Raw genomic sequence first — 24,853 nt, forward strand, 5'->3', positions numbered from 1 at the left:
GGTTCACTACCTTGTCCCTGAAGGTGGTCATAGGAACCTTGGGCACGTAGCCCGGTCGAGGTCTTAGGACGACATATGGCATCTGCCAGACCAAACTCCAGGCAAGTGTCGCTGACAGAGAACACTTGCAAGTCCCCAACCATCTTGATGGAAGTGAGCACGATCGGGAGGGCAATCGTCAAGGAGAAGGCTCTGAGCTTGACTGATTCTAGGGGCTCTAAGAGGGGTCTCTGGAGAACTGAAAGGACCACGGAGAGATCCCATGAGGGGACTAGGCATGGCCTGGGAGGGTTCAGCCCCCGGGCGCCTCTGAGGAACTAGATGATCAGGTCATGCTTCCCTAAGGACTTACCGTCCACTGCATCGTGGTGAGCCAATATAGCGGCTACATAAACCTTCAATGTGGAGGGGGACAGCCTCCCCTCCAGCCTCTCCTGCAGAAATGAGAGCACTGATCGGGAAGAACACCAATTTGCGAATAAAGGTCACTTCAGGGCGTAAAGCTGCCTGGTAGAGGGAGCTCTGGCTTGGTTCATTGTGTCTACGACAGCAGGTAGAAGGGCATTTAGATCTTCTGCATTCTGTCCAGGGGCCAGACGTGTAGGTTCCAGAGGTCTGGCCGTGGATTACAGAGGGTGCACCGTCCCTGAGAAAGGAGGTCCTTCCTCAGGGGAATTCACCACGGAGGTGCTGTCACAAGAGATCCGAGAACCAAATCCACGTGGGTCAATAGGGGGCCATTAGAGTGACTTGTTCCTCATCCTCCCTGACCTTGCACAGCACCCACGCAAGTAGACTCACTGGGGGAAATGCTTACTTGTGCAGACCCAGCTGTGTGCAGGCCAGCTGTGTGCCAGTGTCTCTGTCCCGAGGGGAGCCTCCGCTAGAGATTACCAGAGCGGGCAGTGGGAGGTCTCTTGGGAAGCGAACAGAGGTCTGTCCAGGGGTTGAAAGTCTGGCAGCAGGAGGGGGTGATGAACACACAGTATGTGCCACGGCACCATGCCACTCTCGGGATTCGAGTCTAAAGCCAGTGCTAAAGCGGTCTCATATGCATCAACCCCAGTGGCGCAACTGCCACGGAGGATGACATATGCCCCAGGAGCCACTGGAATTGTTTTAGAGGAACCGCTGTGCCTAGTTTGAACAAGGTGAGGCATTTCAGCACCGATGACGCATGTTAGAATGTGTTTCTGCATGAGCATCTTGAACGGGAGGTTGTGCAAGGCCCGTTTGAGAACTCGCAGGTCAAGGATCGGTCGCAAGCAACTGGCATTTTTGGGTACAATGAAGTAAGGGCTGTAGAAACCTTTCTTCATCTCGGCTGGAGGGACAGGCTCTATCGTGTCTTTGAGTAAAAGGGTCGCGATCTCCACCCATAGGGTGCTGGAGTTTTCGCCGTGCACTGAGGTAAAGCGGATACCACCGAAAGGGGGCAGGGCCTTGGCAAACTGAATTGCGTAGCCGAGTCGGATGGTCCTGGTCAACCAACGCGACTGGTGAATGCCACGCATCCAAGCTCCGCACGAGGGACACTAGGGGGACGATAATTTTTTGACGTTGCAGCGGGGTGGAGCAGGTAGTATTGCGGCAAATGCGCATCCCAAGGCTTTGGTTCTGAGAAAGGACTCAAAGCACTTACATTGCTCTGCCTGTGTAGGCGTCCTCTGGACTTGTCAGAACCGGCTGACCGGGGGACAGCAGTCGTGGGTCCGGAGGCAAGGTGTCCGCGAGGGACGCCCTTGGCAAGCAGACGGAGCACGGCTCGTGCTGGAATGCTGGCAAGGCATGATGTGAAACATGGTTTCCGTCTGTTTCTTCACTGCTGAAAACTGCTGGGCAAAGTCGTCGACGGTGTCATTGAGAAAGTGGGCTTTGTCGACCTCCCGCATCTCCACCAGGTTCAGCCAGAGGTGACGTTCCTGGACCACGAGGGTGGCCATCACCTGCCTGTGTGCCTGCGCTGTGACCTTCGTAGCCTGGAGGGCGAGCTCATTCACAGAGTGCAGTTCTTGCAGCACGTCGGGGACTTGCAGGAGAGCCATGGCATGCAAGGTGGAGGCGGCCTGTCCGTTGGCGCTGTAGGCTTTGGCAGTCACCCTACAGGCCTTGGAGGGGACCGGAAGGCGGCAGCCCAGTCGAGTCTTCTGTGTCAGATGACAGGAAGCTCTCCAATGCAGCGGCGAATGTCATCCATCCGGGTCCGAAGGAGTAGTCAGACTCGTCAACGAGCGTGCCAGGGGGCGGGTGGTTCGTGGGGATTTACCCAGCGAAACCGAGCCCTCTACCACCCCAAAATCGCCTCCATCGCCAGCCAGGTCGTCCTCAATAATAAATGTTTTTATTTTTTATAATACCTACGTTTCTGCCTACCTTCTAAGAGAGTCGGACCTGTGTGACCTAAATATTTAGGTATCATTCATATTTCCCTGGGTGAAATTCCCATGGGTGGCGTAGTTGAAATTCCTTTTCTGAAACCTGTACTACTTGTGTCACAATCGCACAATCTTACACCGATTAAGCTTAATGAGCATGCAATGTGTAAAGTCATGTAAACGCATTAAATGGTTCACTTTGGGTAAGGCCATAAACAGTTTAAGCAAAAAACTAATCGGCACATGTAGATTTTAGCCCATTACCCCGATTTGTCTTTACATGCTAATCATTTACTGGTGCTCTTTACAGATTAATTCAATGTGTTTTTATGTCAAAAGCAGAGAATAACCCAATGATAAAGTCTCATGTAAATGCGTTTTCTCACGTTGTGGCAATTTGTTTTATTTTAGATTTTTGGAAGTTATCAATGTATTGGTGTGCATGTAAACACACTCAATTTATAAAAAGCGTGAAATCAAGCTTCTTAACTTGAAGCAGAGGTTTGTACGGAACCGTTTTTTCCATACTCCTCTCGCTCACTCCCACAATTTTCTTTCTCGTACCTGAACGCTCCCGCTAGATTTTACTCCATGTTCACCTGCTCTCTGCCCGCAATGATTTTCTTCCCAACCACTCCCATTCCTGCAAACCCAAAATTTTTTTCCACATAGAGCAAAAGCCATACAAACAGACAACAAGTGCCCACAAAGAATGTTTTATTTGTGTTAGTTTTGTTATTAATGTTATTGTTATTATCAGATGATGTGTGAAAATGGCACCAATTTGACTTGCCTGAAGTTGGTTTCTTAACACTAAATTGACCATTTTCTAGTCTGAGTTCCACATGCTTTGATGATTGTGTGCTTTACTCTGCCATTCAAGCCTCTTTGACTACCTGCCTGCTCTAAATTTTCTATAATTTAATGCACAAGCTGTGTCCACATTTATTTTACGCTATAAAAAATTCTTATAATTGTTTTTTTTTTTGTTTTTTTTGCATTCACTAATTCGTAAAATAAAAGATCCACATCAGATTGGATCATCAGAAGGCTCCTGCCTTCAACTCGGAAATGTAATCCTGCGCACAATAAATCTAATCGGGTCCCGCGGGTCATGAGGGAGTTCCGCGGGATGCAGACCTATATTTACGAAGCATATGCATTAAAATATTTGCATGGAGTATACTCAGGCCATACACGCCTTGGACAAACAACATGATCACACAGGAGGACAGTATGTTGTTTGTGATACTTCTGGTCCCCTTGGATTGGCCACATTAGGCCAACTCATTGAAAAACACCATCTCCTATCAGACATGTTTGCATCAAGTGTGTTTATCGTCCCCTGTGGCTAGGCCGGAAGCAATTCACTTCAGCAGAGTGGGAGACAGGGTTTAGATCCCACGTTGAAACCAGTATGTAATCAAGTTCACATAATCAGTAACAAGCATGATTCAGAGGTTGTATTTTTTCCTCTAACATTAAATTTTCACTCCACTGATGGTTAGGTTTACCGTTTGGGTTGGGGGCACAGTTTATAAAATATGTATTTCTTTTCACTGTATTCCTGCCAGTACAGCTGAAAACAACTTGTTTAACAACTAGCTTTTGCGCTCCTCCGTGGACATTCTATCCATAAAAAGGAGCTCACACACGCCTATATTCCCCAAAACACTTAACACATTGGTCACTGGGGGCAGTGTTTCCAATTTCGGTAAGCACAGACTCATTTTATCTAAAGAACAGTCAATCTACTGTTTCGGAGTTCACTGTGAGATAGGTCTGTACTAAAATGGTAAATTAAATGCTCAGTATATATTTAAATAAAATGCCTGTATGTCACCAGGCTAGGTGAGTCTGTACTTCTTGAAAGCATCTTGTATTTGTGAGACAGACAAGCATGCTGAGTATCTTGAATCAGAAGTCTTATAGCCCCCCTGAGTCTGTCTCCTGACCCTGCTGAGCAGAAAATCTCTATCATCTGACTCTGCTATGCATGAAAACATGCACCCAACCGTGCATGCACATAAGCACATAGACAGTCACCTACTGATCTGAGACAACATTTCTCATTACATGTGAATTTGCATAATTTTAATAAAGCCAATTATAAAACACTTTAGGGACAAAGCAAACACATAATATAAGAGAAATGTGCGTCCGCATGAGCGAAACTGTGACAGTATGAGAAATTGTGACTTTGTTTGTTTGTTCCAGACAAGGTGATGAACACAATCATAAGTTATTACAGAGAGGAGCAATGCTCATTAGCCATACCCTGCAAAACACAACAATTCCAAATACCTGTAACAAATGGCACCTCATTCCATTGTTCCTTAGTTTTCATACTATTGGCTTAGGATGAGTAGGAATTTTTATAGCCAAAACCTTTGCAGCAATTTAAAGTTATCTTTCAGTTCTGTTGCTCAATATGCAGTATGACACTCATTGATCAAAGTTCTCTGTTTGATGTCAATCTAATGCTTGTATTCATGTGGTTGATATGGCTTGAGAATTATTAAGGATAGTTAAAGCTTAAAAAGGTGAAAGGACTATGGTGAAACATACTTCTACTGTAGTTCAAAGCTGATCAAAGATCCTGCTAGTATACTCACACACTTAAAGACAAAATTAAATCAAAATTGGAATGTGTGGTTTATAGTCGATTAGCTTTAAAGCCATCTAGATTCTAGTGTACATCTAAAAGATGACAAAATGAACTTGAGCTGTGATTCTCTTCTGGTATAATGGACCAAAACTATATATGACATTACACAAATGTTTTTCAAATCAAAAACTCTATAGAATGTCCCTTCCCTACTAGCTGTGTAGAACTAAAGCCTATAAGCTATTTTCAAAAAGGGGATAAGCACTTTAACATGTCCCACCAAAAGATAACATTTCAATTGGAAATACATCAACACATGATCTACCTCACTACCATTTACATGTTTGGGTTTTGCTGACATTGCACAGCAGAGTTTTGGGGAGAGGGCGTGGGAGCTTTCTAGCGGAAGTTAGCAAAACAAGTTGGAATCGCTTACAATACTTTTAAGTGTTTCTTCCATGAGGCTCTGAATATTAAACTTGATCATGAAACACAAACTGATCAGCCACAACATTAAAACCACCTGCCTAATATTGTGTAGATCCTCATTGTGCCGCAAAAACAGTGCCAACCCGCATTTCAGAAAAGCTTTCTGAGATGCTATACTTCTCACCACAATTGTACAGAGCGGTTATCTTAGACTTCGTTAGTTCGAAACAGTCTGGCCATTCTCTGTTGACCTCTCTCATCAACAAGGCATTTCTGTCCACAGAACTGCCACTCGCGGTATGTGTTTCGTTTTTGGCACCATTCTGAGTCAATTCTAGAGACTGTTGTGAGTGAAACCCCCAGGATATCAGCAGTTACAGAAATACTCAAACCAGCCTTTCTCGCACCAACAGTCATCCATACGATTATCTAATCAGCCAATCAAGTGGAGGCAGTGAATTGCATAAAATTATGCAGATATGGGTCAGGAGCTTCAGTTAATGTTCACGTCAACCATCAGAAAGGGGAAAAATGTGATATCAGTGATTTGGACCATGGCGTGAATGTTGGTGCCAGAAAGGCTGGGTTGAGTATTTCTGTAACTGCTGATCTCCTGGGATTTTCACACACTGCAGTCTCTAGAATTTACTCAGAATGGTGCAAAAAACATCCAGTGAGCAGCAGTTTTGTGGATGGAAATACCTTGTTGATGAGAGAGATCAACAGAGAATGGCCAGATTGGTTAAAGCTTACAAAGTGTACGGTAACTCAGATAACAGCTCTGTACAATTGTGGTGAGAAGACTATCATTTCAGAATGCTATTCTGAGATACGGGTTGGCACTGTTTTGGCGGCCCTAAGGGGACCTACACAATATTAGGCAGGTGGTTTTAATGTTGTGGCTGATCGGTGCATTTGTCTCAGAACATTTCTTCTCCCCACTCTTCACTAAACAACCAAATGCATTCAAATATACGCATTTAATTTCACCATGGATAACTCAATATCCAATCAACTAAATGAAGAACGAGAAAAATCCATATCATAAATCATCTTTCCCTCACTCACACATAAAGTACACACAAAATCATGTTAATTACACTTAGAGGGAGGCAGGTAAAGGAGAAAACAGAACTAGCTTTGGTGTGAGCTAACAGCATTCTCTATTCGGCACTTGAATCACATATAATTTCTGAATGATTGGCTTTTCATTTAATGAATATTATGTGGGACCAGAATTAATGATATGAGCCAATATATTGTGGCAAGCTGCCACACAAAGCAAAATTTCCATGTGTAATTTCTGCACCACTAGCAGAGCCAAATGGAATAGCATGTATTGACTCTTTCCAAAAAGGTTTCCCAACTTCAATTGGCCCTTCTGCCTCACCCCCATCTTCCATCATTCAATTTCTCATGTTATAACATCAGGTTACTCCAGAGGGACTGTCCATGAAATAAGGGTAGCCTACTGTAAGTTGCTTTAGATAATAACCAAAATGGAAAATCAATCAAGACCATCATTACTTCTTTCTTTCAAGTTCATTTTGTCCTGTGTAGTTGCTCAGTATCACTGGCACAATGGAACTGTTTAGCTACTAAATGATTTCGTTTTCCCTTATTTGATTCCCTTCTGCTTATGACTGGCCTTTACATAATACAATAACTGCTTCTTTCTCATGCCAATATTTTTGAGAATTATTGTATCAAACATCCTTTAAAAGAGATATATTGTGAAAATAAGCAGGATTTCCTTGCTCTTTGAAAATGTAAAGCAAAGTGATGTCAACCATAACCACATTAACATATGATCGCCAACATTAACAAATCAACATTTGGTATTCAGTAGTAGTATTCAGCAAAGAATTTTATCTTTTTGTCTGTCTGTCTGTCTTTCTGTCTGTCTGTCTATCTGTCAATTCAGGGTTTATTCAGGCTCAAATTCAAGCTCAAATATCATGAAATCATTCCTTTTAAGTACCAATTACAGTGAAGGAATCGGTACATAATAAATAAAGAAAGGCAGTCCATGACTTTCTCTTCAATTCAATTAATGTTCCTTTGTTTCTCTAGGATATGTCAGAATTTCTGTTAAAACTTCACAAAATGTTTCTATACTTTTGTACTATTCAAAAAATTCAATGACCACTATACAACTAGCCCTCAGAACAAATTTCATAACTCTGAAAGAGTGAAATTTATAAGCACTGACCCTGACTCACTCAACAAGGGGAAATAGAGTAACAAAAGCCAAAGGCCTACTGATCGTATCTAGCAGGTTGATTTCCGTTGAGTGAATAGTACACAGTTTGAGAAGCTGAGGAAGAGTTGTCATGAGAAATTAAGTGAGAGCCTAAAACATTGAGTTATAGTCATTGCATAAACACCCTGAAGTGGTGTGATGCAATGATATTTTCTTTCATGTGTTGACATAATGAAACAGGAAGATGAGGCATGACAAATTAAAGGACTTATTCTTTGTAAAAATAGCCTGTAAAATTTGGAAAAGCCTACATCAAACCTGACAGCTTGTACAATATATGAAAGTTATGTAGACAATTCAAATTCAATTGTGGAGGATTTCTTGTAACCACCTTCACATACACCTACAGGCCTGACAGAATCAGATGGTAATAAAAAGGAAAATAACTATACATTCATTTGTATTTTTTGAGAAAGGCCTTCTATTGAAGTCAAGATCCAAGGTTGGCAGTTTTGAAGAATCCCACAGTCATCACTGAGAGGGTGATGATGTGTTTGAATAGTAGGAGAAATAATATGCTTATGATTTAGTATCTCTTAGTTACTGTATGCCTATTGTTGTAGCAATAAATCAGTGGCAAGTGGTATTTTTAATTAAGGGGAAGGGCACATCACAAATTTGCATATATCCCATTAAACAAATTGAATTGTTAATATTTTTTAAGTTTTAAATGTGTTTATCTACCAAACTTTTTTTTTATTTTTTTAACTTTTAGGATATTGATTAACTGTAGCATATTGATGTTCTCAAAGGTAATGGACATGAAATAAAAGCCACATTTTTTTGTTTTTGTTTTATTACAGTCTTTATTCTATAACACTGGCTATGTTAGCACTTGTTAATGCTAACCTTGCTTATTCTGAATTTCATATTTGTATAAACCCTGTGTGTAACAGTTTTAGTTTTAGAGAATAATAAAAAAAACTAAAACGGACCAGAAAAGATAAAGGTAAAAGCAAGCTGAAACATTACGGCTTGTTCTTCACTCTGCAACCTTGAGATATCTGTGTTTACTTTATTACATATTCATTCTGACAGATGCTCTGTAGCCTCGGGAAGACAGCAATTTCACCGCAAGTTGAAATATTGAGTTGGTTTTTCACTTTGAATGTTATGTGAATATAAATAAATAAAATGTAATAAACATATTATTTTATGAAATCCTTGGGAATTTTCATAAATTCTGACACTCTTTTTGATTTGTTAGTTGGCGAGTTCTTTATGCATATACATGTGTGTCTGTGCATTTTTATATTTAGTCAAATGTAATCTAAAGATAAAGAACCAATGGCATTTGTTAAATTGTTTATGCTCATGGGTGTGTGTAAGCTATTTCTATACTCACCGCTCTCTGTTGAATTTGAGAGAGTGGAGGATGGCTGGGCGTCGCTGTCGCAAGTTCCAGAGGTGCAGCGTATCATCTGCACAGGCTGTGACTAGCGCTCCCTATGGAAACAAATGTGTTAAAATGAAACACTTATTCTATGTGATCAACAGGCAAATCTACAATAGTTCTCTAACAATGACAGTTCGATTCTCTTCTAATTCCCTCTGTGTATGGTATAGATCCACCCAATATATATGATTGGTGTTTTATTTCAGTTGTCAGTAGCCCAGCTAATGGCATCAGACATCAGAATAACACGTTTGTTGAGATCCTCAGACTGGCTGTGCTAAACATATACAGAAAGGTATGTAAAACCTTGGATTTACCATTTCTAGATTTGGTAATACAATTTGATTTGATCAACAAAGCAATAGACAAACTTGCTTAAACAAATAATACAAAATGATAAGTTTTCATGTCTTTATTGAAAACACTGTGTAAACATTCACATTGCCAGCTATGTTATATGTTTATGCAGACTGTAATTGTCTATTGTCTATATGTGACTTAGTGAACGATCAGATACAATTTTAAGGCCTGTTTATACAGAAATCCATGATAAATTCAAGGGTTTACATACTTTTTACTGCCCACAAAGTATATGATTATGATGGAAGAAAATCAAACATTATAAAATGTATCTTCCAGGACACATATTAAATACAATTTTACTGATATAGTTTCTGGGAAATTATAAAGCTTTATTAATTCAGTCACAGTGATATGCTTTAACCGGTATAACTATGCAGTTTTCCCATTCATTTCATGCATATTTCATGATATTAAAGTCCTTGGGTAGAGAATGCAATAGTCTGAAGAAAGAGAATTGTAACACTGTGTTCTCAGGACATCGCTAAAGTGCAGTGTATAACAGGGCTCAAATTGCTATTCATGGTGAATGGAGACAGAAAAAAATGAGAGCATACAGAGCAAAAGGTGAAAGTGACTAAAAAGTGTCAATGTGAAAAATCTCTTTTCCACCGTGTCTGTCAGCGTTGGCATGACAAGAGTCTTTCTGACCCATTTATCTGGAAGCCCCATATAATTTTGCCCAATATAATTTTTCCCTTTTTTAAAATGCCCTTTATCTAATTTTCTTTTCTAATTTTCTTTTCAAACTCCAGACACAATGTTCAAGAATCAAATAAGTCAGCATGAAACCTGAAAGGGCAAGGCAGTCGTCAAACTGTGTGATATTTTAGTTCCTGGATGAGAACATGATGATATTAATCTGAACATGTTTTATCAAATTGCTGCCAAATCTGAGGGTGATAATGGGCCAACAATCTATTAGCTGTACAGTATATTGTGCCGATTTTGTATTTTGTCATTGTATTTGTTTTCTGTTCTTTTCCTTCCTCTCTCTCACAGAGTGCACTGAATCCAGATCCATCAGTCAGGTGACTGACAACCGTGTTTCTATGGAGATAGTGTTTAGGTAAACACAGTTTGCACCAGCGTGCCCAAGAGACCAAGGCAGAGAAAAGCACAGACAATGAGAGAAGGATGTTTAGTTGTGCTGTGTTGAGAGGGACAAAGGGCAAATGTGTTGTAATCCACCATGTAATGGCTGGTGCAGGATTTACATTTCTAGGAATGTTACCATCTAGTTCAGGTCCAGTCAACCCATTAGGCGACATACTGTAGGCGAGCACCTAGGTTGGCATCGCTTCTGGGGTGCCGATCTACTGAGCAAATTTTAGCATGTGTCCGATCTGTGTCGAACAAAAGCACCCTGTGCATTCTGATAAGGTGTTGTGCCATCCCCCAAGGAACATAGGCTGTGTACTAAATGCCTACTACTCTTAATGTTTCTGTTATATCTATGTTTGGCAAAAACAGTGAGAGCAGAATGGAAAGTATGCCATTGTGAACACGGCACAGACTCACGAGTGCATGGCTCGTGAATCAGAGTGATGCCCAATGCGTGAAATAATTACTCTTTTGAGTTGGTTCTTACGTGCAGGCTGAATTGCTTTGTCACTCAGTAAAATGGTAACGGGGTGCTTTAGAAGACAGAGAACAAAAGCAAAGCTGAATTAAGTGGATATTTACCTACAATTAATTGAAACAAAACTGCAGCTGTATTCAATCGTCATGTGTGAAAGAGTGTCTACTGCAGGTAAAGACATTTTCTAAATAAAAGTGAATCAATATATTACATTAAAGCACTTAAAAGTACCATAAATTACCACTCCAATACCATGTTTATTGGACATGACTCCTTAGAGCAGCCGACCATATAAATACCATGATAGATTATAAAAACACAAAGGTTTTACCATATTGTACCATAACTGTACCACTATACTGCCACAGCAGACTTTTGAGAAAGATCAATTTGATAGACTTCATCTTGTGCTGTCTAATGTGAAAAGGTGTTGATATGATTTTAGTCCATAGATTCATTAATGCTACACAATACATGTAGGCTACTAAAGATAATATCCAAATGATGCTCCTAAAACTACCAGAAATGAATGCTTTGGTGCTGAAATAAAAATAAATAAATAAAAATGAATGAATGAATGAATGAATGAATGAATGAATGAATTAAATCTCCCAGGGGAAGCACGCCAATAGATCCTCCTACAACATCATGGTTCAATGTGCCATACCTCATTGATGAGAAACTGCAGTTGGAGAACTGCCGCCCCACTTTCATGCTGGCAATGACTGTCCACTCCCGGCCGTCCCAGACTGATGACATCACAAAGTTAAGGATAAAAGTTCATAAATTCACAATAGAGGTTTATTGCAACATTAGGATTTGAGATTTAACATACAATGTTAACTGTAGACACTTTGTCACTGGAAGGGAGGAGATACTTATTCATCAATGTAACACGTTTTATTAAATCAGACCATTCAAGTACCACCTAGACACAACTTTAACTGTTCACTTACCAGACTGTCAACATAAGAACATGTGATCTAATCACTGGATGGTTGAAAAGATTTCAATTTAAAAACAGAACCAAAATTTTTAATAAATCGTGATAAATGAAAATAATCATGATAATTTAAAGCTGACACTTCTCAGTGTTAAAATAGTTATTTCTATACCAGCTAAATATGCGGAGACATCTACAAGTAAATCATTCAGAGGTTCATTTTCTCAAAAACTGTAAACATTGTCTTTGTGACACTATGAAATTCCTGCGTTTGTTTAGAGAAACCCGCTTAGACCCGCCCCAACAACGTTACTCAACCAATGTTGGGGCGGGACAGTCAGATGATTCTAACAAAAGCAGATGAGGGGCTCATTTGGAAAGCTGTTTTAAATACATTGTTTATTTTTGCATTTGCATTTCATTCGGTGGCGCAAGTGTCACCGAAATTACATTCTTAAGCTTTAAAACACATTTTAAATATTAACTTCTTTATTTACTTTTCCAGATTCATGTGACATAACACCTGGAGGAAATCTGTTCACCACTGGTTGTACACGTATTACAGTTTGAGAACCACTGTTCTACATTATATTGTTTTATAGTCCAGTAGCAGGAATATGCAGATGTAGTAGGATCAGTTAAAACCTCCCTGCATTACTGCGTCATATTTTCATCATATTGTCAGCAAATCAGCGTCATTTCTATGTGTTTATAAAGGGTTGGTAAATGCCACCTGGATAAGCATCACTGCTTCTTCATACCTTGTTGCGCCATTTCTGCGCCGTCCCTTCTGACGTCACTCGTTCTCTGCTTAAGCCGTGTTTGTGACGATTCCTTTTTTTTCTGAAGCTTGCAGTGGATATAATGCCAATCGTTCCCTAATGTGTATTGCATCACTCGAATGTCAGTGACAGGCTACAGTTATGTACACTTTGAGCAACCGTATACACTGTTAATATTCCTCTGTATTGGCTGATCTGCACGCCTGAGGCTGGTTTATCCTTCCCTATCCCTATCTGTGTGGGCTGTGGGGCTGAGTGCCTGAAAAGCTAAACTGCATAAGGAGACCTCTGCTGTTTTACTGCTTTGTTTACTGGGCTCCCTCTTAAGTGTTTTGTGTATATGAATGAATGTATATGTATGTGGAGATACCTAGCCCTGTATTTGTGTAGTTGATTTTTCTTTTATATTTTTGCATTATTTGTGGCCTTTTGATGTAAGCTCAAGTAAGGTTTGCTAGTTTTCTTTCAGTTTAATTCATATTTTGTACAGTCTTTGTTTTATAGTCAAAGGCAATATTGTGATGTGTTATATGAAACATTTCCTTGTGTCTGCTGGCTAAATTAGTTTTTGTTTTCTTTTAGGAGCTAGAGGCCCTAGAGTGGGGAGGTTGTCCCTGCCTCTCTGGTGGTGGTGCTTCGTCACTGAATGCCATGTTTGCTACTTGCATCCAATCTCTCACATAAGTGTGTGGGTTTTAGTGAGTTTGAGCGAGTGGTGTGATTTGTCTAGATATTAAAACCGTAATCTAGCCTACCCTGCTTCTGGTATGTCTCAGTCTTTATGTTTGAGTTTTGTTTTCTTTCTATCCTGTGTGTGTGTGTGTGTGTGTGTGTGTGTGTGTGTGTGTGTGTGTGTGTGTGTGTGTGTGTGTGTGTGTGTGTGTGTGTGTGTGTGTGTGTGTGTTTGTGTGTGTGTGTGAGCGTGTATTTATCACTTTGTGGGGACCAAATGTCCCCATAAGGATAGTAAAACCCGAAATTTTTGACCTTGTGGGGACATTTTGTCGGTCCCCATGAGGAAAACAGCTTATAAATCATACTAAACTATGTTTTTTGAAAATGTAAAAATGCAGAAAGTTTTCTGTGAGGGTTAGGTTTAGGGGTAGGGTTAGGATTAGGGGATAGAATATAAAGTTTGTACAGTATAAAAACCATTATGTCTATGGAAAGTCCCCATAAAACATGGAAACACAACTGTGTGTGTGTGTGTGTGTGTGTGTGTGCGTGTGTGTGTGTGTGTGTGTGTGTGTGTGTGTGTGTGTGTGTGTAAACATCGCCACTGGGTAGACAAAAGCGGTTGGGTGTGGTGCTGGCCACCCACCCCCTCGTGTACCGTTCCGGCCTTCGTAGGTGCTCGCTAACAGCACTTGCCCCTACAGTCTGTTAAGGCTAAATGGGGGATCTTTATCTTTGTGTGTGTGTGTGTTTCTTGATCAATTATGTTGATTGTTTTTGACATTTTTGCATAATCTGTGTTTGACCAACCCAACCAAGATTTTATCTATTTCTTACATAAAGTGAATTTGTATTTATAATAAAGATATATTTTCATAATAGTACCCATGTCTCTTTGCCCTTTTTCTGGTAATCTAACTTATGTGCCCTTTGCTAGGTATGAATCTTTCCCTGGATATATCCCAGGTAGGCGTAGTTGGTCGAACTGAGTGAGGAAGTTTGCTGTTTTACGTATGCTGTCTCTCTCCCTATATGCAACACAAATATAATCGTAACTCTTGCCCTCTCTCTCTCTCTCTCCCTCTCTCTCTCTCTAAGTACATGCTTTTTTAAGACAGTAGGTTAGCATAGGGATATACTAACATGTCTTAAAATTGAACAACAGACCACTTTGTAATGCACTGTTTATGTTTTAGAGGTCAACCATGGAAATAAGACTTTTGGTTTATTGTGTTTGTTATTTCCTTGACGGTTTTTAATTTATTTTAATAATATACATTTATTTAATTGTATTTTTTTAGTGTATGGAATGGTGTTTTATATTTAAATTATATTGAATGGTGTAATATCTGCACATTATTTAAAAGCTAATAAATTAAACCAATCAATCAATCAATGCATTAAAGCAGGTTTTGGGAAATATTGGTTCTAAAAGCATGCATATAAATGCAAAATTCAGATCCTCCATAAAAACAACATATGGGCACCTTTGACACTGTTTTCAATTAGTTTCCATCATTTCCATATACAAAAATCTAATAATATCTTGTCTTTGGCATGCTTTGAACTACAGAGGGCAGGAGTCACAGTTGTTTATATGGTTGTATACAAAAGCAACATTAAACACTTCAGTGATCTTAAAGATTGTATATCCAGAACAGTGTGTCTGGAATAGAGGGGGTAATGGCTCATCTGTGACTAGATAAACTGATAAACTGATAAAGAGACAGCTTTCACCCCAACATCAGCTCAAGTTGTTTAAAATAGATCTTCCTGTAGGAATCTGCTTAATGATTTTTCACAGCCATCCACACACAAACACACACACTCTCACACACGCATAATTGATCAGAAGACCTGTGAATCAGACAGTAGGAGGAGAAAGAGCATGATCTTGTTTGTCTCCTCTTATATTTACACAAACAAACAAACACACACACACACACACACACACACACACATATGCATATGATCACTTTAAAATAAGAACAGTAAAATACAGGTAATAACAGTGTAGTAAAATGCTTTTGAGACAGAAGCAATATCAAACCCACTTCATGTACAGTGTCTTTCCAGCCTTCGTATTTGCTTTCATTTTTTTATACAGCTTATCTGTGCAGTGCATTTCTGGAAATGAGTAGTTATATGTGCATTATGTAGATGCAGGGGTAAAATTGGGATTTTATAGATGGGGGAACCCAAAGATCCATATCCACTTTCGTCGCCATGTTGAATTTATGTTGTCATAAATAAAACAATAATAATACAAATATAAATAAAACATAAGAGGATAGTCATACAGAATTAAGGATAAGGATCAGAGCTAATCAACTATGGTGGTTTGAATGTAGCATTACACCCTGAATTGTTAAAAATGACGTTTAAAGATCTGTCAACTACACCATGCATCAGAGGGCTAAAAACAAACATTTACAAATATAGAAACAATACTGAAAGTCTTATACTGTATATTGTGTTGGTTTTGTAGTATGATCCTTGTCTTTACAACAGACCCTTGTACAAATTTTACAAAAAATTCAGCCAGTTAAATTCAGTGGTTTGAATTGATTGACACAAAATTATTGATATGAATATAGGTGCATCCAAGTTTTCTGATTGGCTAACAGGCATAAGCAACAACATGGTCAAATGGCTGGTTGACATGTTGTTTTCCATACATCTGGTAACCTAGAATCAGGCAGACATATTATGCCAACTTGCTGACAAGTGCCATCTCCAATTAGACATTTTTGTATTGGCTGCATTGTGTTTACCTTCCCCTGAGGTGCAACTAGATATGTCAAGTCAACAGTGTGGGAGACCGCGGTTCGGATACCACATTGTAACCAAGAAGTAATCATGTTTGCACAATCAGTTTCAGATTCCGATTCGGTTGCGTTTTTCCCACTAACATAAACGTTTTACTCCGCTGATGATTAGGTTTAGTTTTGGGGTTTGGGTTGGGGGTGCAGTTTATAAAATATGGATTCCTCTTCACTTTACTGCAGCCTGTACAGCTGAAAATAACTCACTTCACATCTTACTTTTGGTGCCCTTCTGTGGACATTACACCCGGAAAATGGAGAACACGCGTGCCCATAGTCCAACAACACTTACCGCTTTGGCCATTTGGGGCAGTGTTTCACATTTTGTTAAGCACAGACTAATGTTATCTAAAGAACAGTCAACCTACTGATGCAGATTTCACTGTGAGATTAGTCTGTGAGCAACGCTGTCACAGAGACAGGTGTGATTTTTCAGCACTCCAATTTAAGGGATATCTGACAGGTAGTAGGGACATTTTATCAGTGGTATTAAAAAAAATTATTATTTTCTCAACAGGATCTTGAGGTCATGAAAAACAAAAGATCAATCAAACTTATAAAGCCTGCACTTATCAATGATTTATTTGCCCGTCTGTTCCAGTCACTTCTAACTGAATCACACAAACGGCATGTTAAAGCAGTCGTAAAGGGACAGAATGTTCTAGAATAAGCCCTCCCATCACTAATAAAATATCCAATCATTTTACAAATACAGTGGTTATGGATCATGGGCCAAACACTAAAGAGAAGTTGGCCTATATGTGTGTGTGTGTGTGTGTGTGTGTGTGTGTGTGTGTGTGTGTGTGTGTGTGTGTGTGTGTGTCTGTGTGTTTTGAGAGGGCATGAATCATAGGTACAATTGTTCAATATGCATGATTGCCTCCTAATTGCACTTGGTTAAATTGAGTTGGCAAACTTATCATTCTACACGAATGCAAAGAAACCAAAAGGTTCAATGATGAATAAACAGAGAGAGATAATGTTCCCAGATTAAACCATGTGCTTCATATATCGATCACACAAATGGCTTGTTAAAGGGTTAGTTCATCCAAAAACCTAAATTATCATTATTATTAATTTACTCACCCTCAAGCCATCCTAGGTGTATATGACTTTCTTATTTTCAGCAAAACACAATCAGAGTTATATAAAAAAAATATCCTGGCTGTTCCAAGCTCTACAATGGGAGTGAATGGTACCTTAGATTTTGAAGCCCAAAAAATCCATCATAAAAGTAATCCATACGGCTCCAGGGGGTTAATAAAGGCCTTCTGAAGTGATGCATTTTTGTAAGAAAAATATCCATATTTATAACTTTATAAACTATAATCACTGGCTTGTGATAATCACGTCCGTATGTTCGTGAGAGAGTCAAGTTCAGGCGTATGACGTAGGCATTACGTAAGCTCCAGTGAGAAGTGATGAATGAGGAAAAAGGCAGAGGTGCAATTTTTTTCAGAATCACTTAATACATACGTGTACCAAATTTGGTGATAATATCTCAATCCATTCAAATGTTGTAACCATTTTAGTCAAAGTGGCCATGCCCACTACGTACGTTTTGGCACACCGTTTGACGATGAATACAAATTTCTAAATTCCTTTGATAATTTTTCATATTGGGACTCTTTGTTGAATCTTTCTGTACTGGTTTGGTTCCGATCATTTGAACGGCCGAGGACCAGTTTGTTTAAAAATAAAATCAAAAATCCAAAATAGCCCTTTCTAGCCCTTCAGACTTGAACCCTTAAAAAAAGTTTTAAAAAAAAACCCATAAAACTCATTATGTTTCGAAAAGTTAACATTGCTTAAAAATATCAGTAAGTACTTTGAATAAAATAATTTATTAATAATTTAGAATAAAAATGTTTGTGAACCCCTGTATTCGATAAATAAATAGAGTGTGCTGAGTAATCTAACAAACTTTCGTTCATCCAGTACTGCTGTTAAAAATAGTGAACCATAGCAGTACTTCCACATTCTGCCTCATTCAGCCAAGAGTTCTATATCCTCTGTAATGAGGTTAATAACAGACACTGAGAGATGTTTGGGTGGTGAACAGGTTGCTAAAGCAATGCTTTAAGAAAAGATTGAGTGAGTTAGGAGGAGTTTAATAGAAAGACTGGTGACTCAGACACTGAAAAAAGGGGGAAAGAAGGAGCAGAGGTGAAACCTAGAGAGTCAGTGAGGCAGTAGGTGAGAGCGATGAGTCAGAAAGAGAGAGGGAGACTTCGGCAAGTTTAAAGTGGTGACTCAGAGTGAGGAGGAGAGAGAGACTAAACGGAGAGGTTGAAGTCTAATAGTGTGGATGTCATAAAAGCCACAACACTTACAAGGTAACATTTCATGACTCATGCTGATGAATTTGACTTGTTACGCAATTTAGGCACTCTCAAAGCTATAGATTTTAGACCCAAAAAATCCATAGATTTTCTATACATGTTTGATTTTCTTTTCGATATTTTTTCGATATATTTACGTACAAATTATGATGTTTAGAAGCCGTCAATATTGTACGTTTTGGTGTCTATGCAAATGTAAAAAAATTCAGTTTGCTAGAACCAAGCGTTACGTAAGAATACATACGAATTCTCATGAGATCACATTGAAAAAATGTACTTATAACTTTGATTTTACTTTTTATCTACTGTCACATTTAAAAGCCCCTGACAGAAAGAGCGACCTACATGTGGTAGCGCTAATATCTCATTTAAATTCTTGTAGCTGGTGGTCACAGCTTGTGATCACCATAAGCTTACATAACACCTGTTTTGGCAGCTCTTCACTGGCTTCCGGTGAAGTTTAGGATCCAATATAAGGTGTTAATGTTTGTTTTTAAAGCCCTACATGGATTGGCTCAGAAATGTTTTTTGGTCCTGATTTGGAATGCCTAATTCCTAATGCGCAATTCCTTGTGGTGGCGTAGTGACTCGCCTCAATCTGGGTGGTGGAGGATGGATCTCAGTTTCCTCCGCATCTGAGACTGTTAACCTGTGCATCTTATCACATGTCCCGTTGAGCACATTACCATGGAGAAATATCTTGGTTGAAGGCTTCACGCTATTCCCCGCAGCATCTACGCACAACTGACCACACGCCCCACTGAGAACCCAATTTCTCCCTAATTTGGAATGCCCAATTCCCACTGTTTACTAGGTCCTCGTGGTGGCACAGTTACTCACCACAAGTCCCAGTTGCCCCCGCTTCTGAGACAGTCAATCCACGCATCTTATCACGTGGCTCGCTGTGCATGACAACGCGGAGACTCAAAGCAAGTGGAGGCACGAGCCATGCACAATTTACCATGTGCCCTATTGAGAGCGAGAACCACTAATCGCGACCATGACAGGCTTACTTCATGTGACTCTACCCTCCCTAGCAACCAGGCCAATTTGTTTGCTCTGATTCGAACCTTTGACTCCAAGCCCCCTGTATATCAGAGACTTGATCATACCATTTTATTTCTGTGTCTTTGTATGAGTAGTTTAGTTGTTATGGTATGTATTATACCATATTATGTTTGATGTTGAAATCGGAATCTCTGTACAGCACTTTGGCCCATTTTGAAAGTGCTCTATAAATAAAAGTTGAGATGGGGCGCTCGCGGACGCTTGAGAAGATGGCCGCTTAAATCCTAGCTCCGCAATCCTAGATTGTTTAATAAATTACTAATCTCTTCAGTTAAAATCAAAGAATCTTGTGTTTAGGCTTGGCATACAGCTAACATGTCTGAGACTCAAGATCCAAAGGCTTTTCCACTTCATGCAACTTCGCGATTACAGAAAATGGAGAGTCAGCAGAAACGTCTTTGTCCTCAACAGAACAAATTAACCCAAGTTTTGAACAAAATATGAGCGCTTATTAGGGCAAGTGGTAAAAAGGGAAAAAAAAATGACTTTTTAAAAAAAGGAAAAAGCCATAGTTGCCATGCTTAAAGAAACATATCTATTAGACAGTGAACATTTGAAATGTAATCGTGATTGGGTGAGTCAAGTATATTTTTCTTCATGCGCAGCTGATCCAGGAAGAGAAGTACAATTATTCTAATTAGTAAACATTTATAATTTATTCTTGAGCATCAAATCAGAAAGGGTAGATTCATTGTGGTCACAGGCCTAATATTTGGCCAACATATTACTATGCTAAATGTATATGCGCCAAATGAAGACTCTCCTAAATTCATTTCCAAATTGATCTAGTTATTTAATGATCACTGCAAAGGACTAGAGGTCTGCGCCGGAGATTTTAATTGCGTGATGGATAAAAGATTGGACAAATCCTTGATGGGCACACTAGTCAACCCCAGATCCTCTTTGGTTCTTAAAAAACTAGGCAAAGAGACTGGTTTAATTGATAGCTGGAGAGAAATTAACCCTCATAGTATGGACATACATTTATTCCAGTCCTTTTTCAAGAATTTACTATAATTTTATCCCAAATACCTACCTCAACTTTACATCTTTTAGTCAAATTGGCTCAATTGCCATCTCAGATCATGCACCAGTTCAGATTGATATTAAATTAAGTAATCTGCCAGCAAGGAGCAATGTTTGGAAACTGAAATTGTCTATTGTTAACAGACCCAAAATTTTGTGGTGTAGTAAGAGGTACAATGAAAAATTATTGTTTGTATAATAAAAATTAACGTGTCTCACCTGCTATGATGTGGGAAGCAGCTATGCAACAATCTGCAGATACATTATCTCTTATACTTCCACACATAAAAAGGCCCTGTTATCTAAATGTCGAGAATTAGAAAAGGAGGTTAAAAGACTTGAATGTTTGCATAGTATGACTCCCAACCAAGCTAACTGGTCTGCTATGGCCGATCTCAACCTTGATCACACTAATAATATAATAAAAAATACTGTTTCGTTCCAAACAAAATTATTATGAATATGCAAACAAATCTAGTAGAGGACTAGCATATCAAATTAAAAAAAATTATTCTGAGTGGGCAATTAATTCTCTAAAGATGTTGGATGGTATCACTACATATGAACCTGCACTTATAAATGATGCACTCCGATCAAATTATGAATCTTTATATTGTTTCCAAAATGGTGCTTCACAAATAGAATTTGAAACTTTTTTTTAATGATATTTCTCTCCCAGCTATTTCAGATGAGGATAGAGATTACCTTAACTCACCTATAACTCCAGAAGAGGTCATAGAAGCAATAAAAGCAATGCCGTCTAATAAGTCACCAGGACCCCATGGTTTTCCCTTTAGAATTTTATAGCCTGGCCTGAGCTCTCTCATATTTTAATGCCTGCTCTTCTATGGAGCTAAAAGAGTCTCAATAAAGATAAATGCACACACTACATTCACATATGCACACACATGATTCATACATGCACACACAGGATTCATACATGCACACACAGGATACACAAATGCGCACAAAATTCACAAATGCACGCACAAAATTTAAAAAGCACAGAAGATTCACAAATGCATAAAAAAATCATAAATGCACACAAAATTCATAAATACACACACAATTCAGAAATGCAAACAAAATTTACAAATGCACACAAGATTATGAAATGCACAGGACAAGATTCAGAAATGTATTTCTGATGCACGCACAAATATATCTTGATTTGCAAACTTTTTGCGGTCTGTGAACTTCACTGCATTTGTGTGTGAATTTTGAGACTCCCCTGACTTGGCTCGACACACAAATGCCTTTTTTTAAACAAGGAATGATCTGGAACCAATCAGATATCTCCCTTGTTTTAGCCAATCACGAGAACGCACCCCACGTGGGGGATTGAGCCAATCACATGAACGCGTTCACACAGCGCGTGCATGTGGTGCGGGCGCGTTCACGGTCATTGTCACTCAGTTGAGACCTCAACATGGCTTCTGGCAACGACAGGGGAGCGGTAAGTAGGGAGTTAATTATTTATTATTTAAATGAAACGAAACACAAAAATATCTGGTTTCCTACAAATCTTTTTGTCTTTCCCACATCAGGCAGTTCCCGAGTATGTTTAATACTGATCAGCCAAGAGGAAAACGACGATTCTTGACCCCTGCCCCTTGCATTGTGAAAAGGACAGACTTTCATATTTATGTCCTTTCGGAACCCAGTCAGTTAACACCAAAGGGCTCAGAAGAGCTAGAACTTGCCCATGCTGGCCTTGGGAAGAGGATGTTAAGTATACCAGACCACTTGAAACACGATGAGGTGATCAGTATTAAACATACTGGAACTGCCTGATGTGGGAAAGACAAAAAGATTTGTAGGAAACCAGATATTTTTGTGTTTCGTTTAATTTAAATAATAAATAATTAAAATAATTTCAATAATTTAAATAATGTCTCAATATCAGTATAAAATACACTAACGCTATTCATTACTGTTCCAGACACCAATATTAAATGTGTCAGAATAATATTATTCACTGTCAGTAACGTAAACATGTGTCACTTAATAAACAATACATAATGCTTTATCTATGTACCAAAATCTTTGGAGGACTGATTAATCTTTTCTTAAGCACCAAATGTAAATTTGTATGTGAATTTCTGCTTTAGCAACATTCTTCACCTAAACATTCATGCCAATTAAGCTATTTGAAATAAAGTTTGGGACAAGTTCAGCACCTGCATTGAACACCCCCCAAAATAAAATTAGTTTTTGAGTTCAGATTCCCAACCCTACCAGACAGAGGGCAATAAGAATAGTTAGATGAGGGACTATGGTCTCTCTTTATACTTTACTAGCAAATGTAGAAATACTAAGTTAAATGGATCACCTTCTCATAGCCTGTCTCACCCTACCATCGCTAACCGGCAGAGGAGCACTGCCTCCAGCCCTGACTGCTGCTGTACTCTCTCTCTCGGTGCGTTTGGAGCCGAGGACAGCTCCCGGGCCAATAACTGCACAAAAGCCCGAGCTGCTACCTCGGCTTGGGGCGACAGACCCTGTCAAACAGTCACTTAATTCACAAGAATTTCAACTTTATGGAAAGATACTAACGTTAGCCTGACCCTATTAGCATGCAGACGCGCTAGCGTAGTTCGCTAGCTCAGCTCGCTAGCTTATGTTGATAGTTGCACAAATAAACCGGTTAACATTAACAATTAAACAACATCTCATAACAGGGCTATAACTAGCTAAACACGTTAAGTTATACTTACTGCTCCCCTGTCGTTGCCAGAAGCCATGTTGAGGTCTCAACTGAGTGACAATGACCGTGAACGCGCCCGCACCACATGCACGCGCTGTGTGAACGCGTTCATGTGACTGGCTCAATCCCCCACGTGGGGTGCGTTCGTGATTGGCTAAAACAAGGGAGATATCTGATTGGTTCCAGATCATTCCTTGTTTAAAAAAAGGCATTTGTGTGTCGAGCCAAGTCAGGGGAGTCTCAAAATTCACACACAAATGCAGTGAAGTTCACAGACCGCAAAAAGTTTGTAAATCAAAATACATTTCTGAATCTTGTCCTGTGCATTTCTTAATCTTGTGTGCATTTGTAAATTTTGTTTGCATTTCTGAATTGTGTGTGTATTTATGAATTTTGTGTGCATTTATGATTTTTTTATGCATTTGTGAATCTTCTGTGCTTTTTAAATTTTGTGCGTGCATTTGTGAATTTTGTGCGCATTTGTGTATCCTGTGTGTGCATGTATGAATCCTGTGTGTGCATGTATGAATCGTGTGTGCATATGTGAATGTAGTGTGTGCATTTATCTTTATTGAGACTCTTTTAGCTCCATACTCTTCAAGCTCTTTTAGATCAAGATACAATACCTGAAACATGTAAAACTTCAACTATCTTAAGAAGGACAAAGATCCTCAAGGCTCTGCATCATATAGGCCAAATCTTCTTAACACAGACTCAAAAATGTTGGCAAAAGTTCTGGCATGTAGACCTCAGATAGTTAAACCAGACCAGACAGGGTTTGTGAAATTCCATTACGGCACTGATAACATACGTAGACTTTTAAATGTCATTAATTTGGTTCAAAACGGGAGGCACCCTGCACTTTCTGTGTGCCACATGGGACTTTCTTTGTGCCACTCTTAGAAAATTTAACCTTGGTGATAATTTTATTAGATGGGTTGAGTTGCTCTACTCTAATCCCAAGGCCACAGTAGTTACAAATCGACTCACTTCAACCCCGTTCTGTATAGAAAGAGGTACAAGACATTGCCCGCTTTCACCTTGGCTCTTCGCTCTAGTCATCAAACCCTTGGCAGAACTTATTAGACAGAGCAAAAACTTCTATGGCATTACAGTAGGAGGAGAAGATCATCGAGCATCACTGTATGCTGATGATGTATTATGTCTAAACCCGACAAGTCAATTCCTGTGCTACTGGAATGTATTTCTTACTACAGTAGTCTCTCTGGCTATAAAATTAATTTCACAAAATCCATGGCATTACCTTTAAATATCTCTTCCTTAGAACACCTAAAATCAGTTTACCCTTTTTGAATAACTGAGAATGGCTTCAGGTATCTTGGTATTTTTATCACTGCTTCACTTGATGATCTTAAAAGCAATAATTATACCCCTCTTTTAAAATATATTTTAATTTGAAAACCCGGTGTTCGCTCCCCATTTCGTTTCTAGGGAGAATAAATGTAATAAAA

The 24,853-nt window shown here is 39.3% G+C and overlaps 1 protein-coding gene across 2 annotated transcripts in view; it reads right to left on the reverse strand.

The window, feature by feature from the left end:
* The window catches only part of stxbp5l (syntaxin binding protein 5L), a 252,949-nt gene that overhangs the window by 120,247 nt on the left and 107,849 nt on the right, over positions 1-24,853 (reverse strand). For both annotated transcript variants that reach the window (XM_052148848.1, XM_052148847.1), the window contains exons 3-4: positions 11,681-11,762; positions 9,021-9,121 (exon numbers count right to left, since the gene is read on the reverse strand). In XM_052148848.1, coding sequence (XP_052004808.1) covers positions 9,021-9,121; positions 11,681-11,762 — 183 coding nt within the window. The remainder of the gene's footprint in view (positions 1-9,020; positions 9,122-11,680; positions 11,763-24,853) is intronic.

Source organism: Xyrauchen texanus, chromosome 18 (assembly GCF_025860055.1).
Source record: "Xyrauchen texanus isolate HMW12.3.18 chromosome 18, RBS_HiC_50CHRs, whole genome shotgun sequence".
Lineage (NCBI taxonomy): Eukaryota > Metazoa > Chordata > Actinopteri > Cypriniformes > Catostomidae > Xyrauchen > Xyrauchen texanus.